This window comes from Myiozetetes cayanensis, unplaced genomic scaffold (genome assembly GCF_022539395.1).
Source record: "Myiozetetes cayanensis isolate MyiCay16 unplaced genomic scaffold, myiCay2020 scf16, whole genome shotgun sequence".
In the NCBI taxonomy this organism is placed as follows: domain Eukaryota; kingdom Metazoa; phylum Chordata; class Aves; order Passeriformes; family Tyrannidae; genus Myiozetetes; species Myiozetetes cayanensis.
The window spans coordinates 5,036,907-5,043,085 of record NW_026087270.1 but is presented as its reverse complement, the minus strand read 5'-3'; the positions used below and the strand labels follow the sequence as shown (position 1 = coordinate 5,043,085).

The window sequence follows — 6,179 nt, the reverse complement described above, 5'->3', positions numbered from 1 at the left end:
TTCACGTAGATCCATTCATAGTGTAGGGATATGCCATCCTAGTTTAAAGTACTTGCTAACCATGTTTGTTTAATCCTCAGTGTCAGCCCTTGTAAATTAGGAATTGTCTTTGCAGCAAGTTTTATAGTATTAAATGCAGTTACCCAGATGTTGTAGACAGGTGCTTTTTTCCCCATCTCCCGCTTGTTAGGGCTACAAAGTCATGACTCTCCCACAGCTCTTCATTACCTTTATTGAACTTTTACAAAGTAAATCATTTCAAAATACTGCCTGTAAACTTTATTTTACTAACATGCATTTTGCCTGTGGCAATGGACAACTACAGCTGTTCAGTAGCTCTCACTTGTCAGCAAAGGAAAGCATCTGTCAGCTTATGGAGTGAGTGCCAGTGATGGTGGTACAAACTTGTATCGCTAGTGATGCTCGAATTGACACCTTTTATGGGACAAATCCAGTCAGAGCTCAGGAACCAGCTGTGTGAGCTTCTCCTGGAGCACAGGTACAACGGCAGAAACAATATGTAATTATGTTTGGGTTTGGTTTTCACACTTATGGTCAGTAGCAAGGCTGTAAATCTTAACAGACTTTGAGCCATGCCATTCATGATGCATGACCTGGGAAAGTCTCAACACCTCAAGTAATACCTTTTTGACCACCGATGACTTGGTGGATGGATGGATCGGGGTAGGGGAAAACAAGGGGTCAGATAAGGGGAAAACAAGGCTTTTTTTCTTTCAGGACTAATTAAAACTAGTAAAAGTCCAGTTGGAAATGTTTTTAAAAAAATTAGTCCAAGGACATTTTACCTAAAGCTCTGTCTATAACAAGATCTGTCTTAGATATCACAGACTGCTTAGGCTTTCTCTGTCCTTACAGCAAAACAGAGTAACGCCCCTCAGTCCTGTATGGAGAAGGGTTTTGACTTGAGTAGATTCCTGCACTTAACAACTCAGACCCTTGTTGTCTTAGAGTGGTTTTGGGGTAAGATATAACAGATCCCAGATTGATACTTTATCAACTTCCTTATCAGCAATATTTACAGTTATTAAAAGTGACTCTCAATTATTGGCCATGAATGTTGTATTCCCTTTCTCTGCACTTGAATGCTAGTGCACCATGACCAGAAAACACACTGTGGGGGTAATTTCCTAAGGAGCTTAGAAAAATGACTTTTCATTTCTGTGGTTTCTGCAGCTACATGGATGACTGTATTTCTGTATATTCATAAATATCTACACTTGCACGTACTTACCAGTATTCCATAAAATACCCACTGCACTTCATATTTGCAGGTATTGCAATACTTGCTTTTTGGTGCTCCCACCAAAAGCCAGTTGGACCAATTGTGAGCCTTCATACTTTTCACATAAAAATATGAGGGTGAATTTTGGCCTTTCCTGGACACAGGAGTTTTATAAAGGCTTTCCTAAAGCTCATGTGACACAGTGGGTATAGGACAGGGTTAATGGCTGAATTCACCCACAGGAGCCAGAATGAAGTCTCATAGAGGGAATAGTGCACACAGTGCCCGTGGCAGGCTGCTCTGATGATCATCAGAAGTGTGTACGGAGCCCAGCACAACCCAAACACACAGACAATGATTGCCAGAGACTTTGCTACTCTTTTGTCCCGGGAAAGTCTGAATCTGTTTGCCACAGTGTTGGCAAAGTCCACTTTGGGGGTGTTGCAGCTGCCTTCTGTCGCCTTGTAGAAACCATTCCCAAGAGGCTTCATCTTCACATCCACCTGCAGGGGTGGAAGGTCAGGACTGACTTTCAGATTTAATGAGCGACTGCCACGCTGAGCTGAGGCTTGAAGCCTTGAAGTCTTTCTTGGGTGAAAAAGGCTGCTTGGTGCCTTCCCATGTTTGTCTCTGTTAGCTGGCTTCACAAAAAATATAGCGTGTTCCCTTTTTCCCCCCTGGAAGCTCATTTCGCAGTCCTCTTGACCAGCTGAGAGGGTTTCATTTCTGAGGGACGTGCGTTTCCTGATGTTGAGGTAAATACTTAAGTTAAAGTATGTAACAGTGACAAAAGGTGTAAAGAATTCAAAGGTAGAGGCAATCATCAGGAAATACCAGTTGTAGAAAAATTCTGCATGACACTCTCCTTCAGGGAGGATGCTCTTTTGGGCAATGTGCTCCCAGCTGAGAATGGCTGGACCATAGAGAAGAAAAGCAGCAATCCATACAGTCATCATCTTCAGTACTGCATTTCTGGTCATCCCTTTCTGAGCCCTGTAACTGACCTGGGAGAGAAAAGTTAAGTCACAAACATCACAGGTGTGTCAAACAGGTACATGGCTGCCTTGGAATGTGGTCCTCTCTGTCACTTGGGAGGGTTGATGACAGACTGGTTTTGGAAGGAGGGTTATACCAAGCTTTCCAACACCCCAGAAAAGTTATTTCTAAAATACCCATTCCAAGAAATGTTATCAAGGTGACTGGATAAGTTCTGAGAATGTGCATCAGATCTTAAAAGCTAGAAAACCAAATCTGTTTCACAGCAAATAACCAGTGGTATTCCGAGAATTGGTTGTCACCAGTTGCTTCACATTCAATTACATTAGCTGTGATACCTGTTTACAGAATGGTTAAAAACACACCCCTTCAAAATTCACTTATTTTGAACTTCTAAGGAACTTAATTTGAAATACATAAAAGGACTTGAATTCACGGAACACTCATGCAAGTTCTTTCTGCTTTGTAGAGAGGTGTTTTTTTTCTTGATGTATAACATCTTTTTCCTGTTTTGTATACTTAATTTCATTCTTTCATGAAGTACTTGCAGAGTTCCTATCTGCAGTTAAGATGTATAAATGGAGCGTTGAGGTCCACAAAGTACTTTACAGGAAGAGTAATTTCTGTTAGAAATTAGAGAAGCTAAGGTGCAAAAATAGTCAGTAATCATCCGTATCAGCAATAGAATTCATCAAAATCTTTAGATCATCTGCTTCTCAGTATTCTCATTCTCTGGTGTACTGGACAAATATTAATGCAGTAACTTGGAATTTAATCTTCACACTTTCAGTGTGACTGCACAGTGTTTGGAATATGTAGTCCTCAAACTTGAATTGTACAGGATTTTATTTACTGCCCCAATCTGTGGACCGTCATCTCCACAGCCAGTGCTCTTCTGGTAGAAGAGCCACACAGCTGAGGAATCCTGAGTTTGTCTGCATTGGGTCTGTTTTTGCAATCCTTGACAAAGCTACCAATGATTTCAGGGACAGTCTTGTAGGAGTTAGCATTTGCATTGGGAGGGAGAATAATTTGGAACTTCAGATGTTCATGTGTTCTTACACTGCCCTAATCCAACAGGCATTTTCCATACTCTTGCTTGGGGAGAGATTTTTATATGAGGGGTTCATTTAAGGACTTTAAAGTGGATGACTTTTTTCATTTATTATGACCAGTTTCCCTTTCTGTTTCTGAAACCATCTAGTTTATATATTTATACTATGTGCATAGTCATGAGAGATAGATTGGTTAATGAAAGAAAAATTCATGGCTAATTCAGAACCTAGAAAATAAAGGAATTCTGAGTGTTGACTGTTTGAGAATTAATCTGTTCATTTCTCCCTCATCAAAAAGAAGTTGGTAAAACACAAAGGTGCATATAAAGTGTTGAATTGATGCTGCAGCCTCTCTTTTTACTGTTTGTGATTTAGAATGAGCAAGTGGAAGCAAAATTAACATTTTAGGGAAATGTGGGTGGAACAGGGTGAAGCATAACTGAGAAGTGTGTGTGGAAGTGTGAAACCTATTAGCAGGTAAAATGTGTTATTTTGGCACCATCCAGGATACTCTGAGGCAGTCTAGGTGAAAATGAAGCTGGCTTTTGATTTTGCAAAGTCTAGTCTTCCTTTTTTTTTGCTAGCTGACTTGCTGCAGGCACACCTCGAGCTGCTCCTGTGGCCGGTACATGGAAATAGCATTTGCATCCTTAACATTGATTTATATCCTGCCACTTTTGAACCCCACCCAGCTGTCCACATCTAATTATCGCCGGTGCAGTTTGATACCAATGCAAGGAGCTCTCTCTGCCTTGTGCTGCAGCCTGGGCTGGCTTGGGGTGTCCGTGGGCAACAGGTGCATTGCCATGGTCTGAGGGAGCCTGGCTAGTTCAGCTCAGTAATACTTTTTAAGCTTAGCCAAGGTGCAGCTGGGGTGGAAGTAAGTACAACTTGTTCCCTCTGCACACACTGCCTGTTTCTAAAGCAGAGCACCACTTCCACTGTAAAAGTGAGAGGAAAAGGCATTTTCGCTCCTAGAACTATTTCCAGGACCGAGGGGAACTGCTTGCTGCAGTTTGAGAGAGGTTCGGGGGGTTGAGAGCCAGGCACCCTAAGCAAAACCTGCCCCCCCCTCCGCAGCCCTTGCCCGGCCCTTACCGCTCTGGTGACACAGATGAACCTGTCGAAGCTGATCAGGACGATGTTGAAGACGGAGGCGGTGCACACCAGGTAGTCCACCACCAGCCACAGCTTGCACAAGCCCCGTCCGAGCCTCCACTCGCCCGTCAGCACGTAGGGGATGTAGAGGGGGATGCAGAAGCCGCCTGCGGACAGAGCAGGGCGGTGACACGGGCGGACCTCCCGCACCCCCGCCCGGCGGCGCCCCGGCACTCACCCACCAGCAGGTCGGCCACGGCCAGGTTGAGGAAGAAGAAGTTTCCGTGCGTGCGGAGGCTCCGGTCCACCACGAAGGCCAGGATGACCAGGGCATTGCCCAGCACCGTGGCCAGCACCAGCAGCCCCATGAGCGCGGCCAGCAGCGCGGCCGTGCCCGCGGCGAAAGGACCGCCCGCCTCGCAGGCGCTGCCGGACAGGTTGAGCCACGGCCCGTGCTGGCCCATCGTGCCCGCGGGGACCCCGCGGCGCTGCCGGTCCGCTCTGGCTGTGCCGGCACCGCCACAGCCCCGCCACAGCCCCGCCGGGCCGAGCGAGGGGCCGACCGGGCTGGGGGCGGCGGGAGGGCGGTGCAGCCCTGCCGGGCACAGCCCAGCCCAGCTCTGCCCAGCCCTGTTCTGCTCTGCTCTGCCCTACTCTTCTCTGCCCAGCTCTGCTCAGCCCTGTTCTGCTCTGCTCTGCCCTGCCCTGCTCTGCCCAGCCGTGCTCTGCTCTGCTCTGCCCTACTCTTCTCTGCCCAGCCCAGCCCAGCCCTGCTCTGCTCTGCTCTTCTCTGCCCTGCTCTTCTCTGCCCAGCCCAGCCCAGCCGTGCCCGGTGCTGGGACGGCGCCGGTGCTGCCCAGCTTCCCTGATCGCGGCCGCGGCGCTGGGAGCGGGGGATGCACCACCAGGATCCAGCCCACGACTCAAACTTCTCTGGGGTTCTACGCGGGGCTGCCCGCGGGCCGGTCCCTCCCCAGTCCCTGCAGTGACGCTCCCGGTGCCCGCCCGCTCTCCCAGCGCCTCTCCCAGTCTCCTCCTCCTCGTTCGCAGCCGCTGGCGGGGCACTCTCGGTTGCCTGCCCTTTCCTGTGGTTCGTGCCCTACACCGTATCTGCAGCTCTTTCTCGTGGCCCTGAGACCTCTCAGGTGATCTCTGCTCTCTCCATGTCAGGGTCTCTCCTCCTCCTCGCCCCTGTGTTTGCCCCTCCTTTGACGATCCGTCTCCGCTGCGCTCTGCCTGCGGCCACCTCAGCCTTTCACTCTGCAGGAGAGCTAACTCACTGCTCACTGCTGTGCCTGGCTACTCGTTTTCATAAAATTTGCAGGAACACAGTATTTCTGAGATCTTTCTTTTCAAAACTGGCAATGAACTTGGGCAGTGTTTTGAAGTGCATTGTAACAGTGATGTCAGAGAGCCAGTTCTATCTCAGAAGGCAGATCTGTTCCACAAACCAAACACAGGAGCAGCCAGGAAAGGGCAAGACCTCCTTCAGCCTCTGGCAAAAAGGCTGAGGCAGCCTGGGGAGGAGGAGAAGGAGGACACAGTGACCCCTGAATGAGCTGCACAGGCTGCTCAAGTCTGTCGAATCTGAGTAATTCAGAAGAGGAAAACCCCTACTCTCCTGGTTTGGCCCACTGGATCTTCATCTGCCTTAAAATATAACGCCATTGATGGATGGACTTTGCCTCCCCTTCCAAGAGAGTTCTGTAGAGACTATAAGCCTCTGGGACTTACTGCCTTCAGTATGGCCCCTTTGTCATTAAAAGACAACAGAACTTGCTCAAAAC

At 48.1% G+C, this 6,179-nt stretch overlaps 1 protein-coding gene across 1 annotated transcript; it reads right to left on the bottom strand.

Moving 5' to 3' along the window:
- Positions 1-233: 233 nt before the first annotated feature.
- Positions 234-4,856, bottom strand: LOC126637725 (histamine H3 receptor-like). Its single transcript, XM_050311144.1, has 3 exons — positions 4,631-4,856; positions 4,393-4,559; positions 234-2,247 (listed from the first exon to the last, which is right to left on the bottom strand). The coding sequence occupies exons 1-3, from the start codon at positions 4,854-4,856 to the stop codon at positions 1,363-1,365; spliced, it is 1,278 nt and encodes a 425-aa protein (XP_050167101.1). The 3' UTR covers positions 234-1,362.
- Between the last annotated feature and the right edge of the window lie 1,323 nt (positions 4,857-6,179).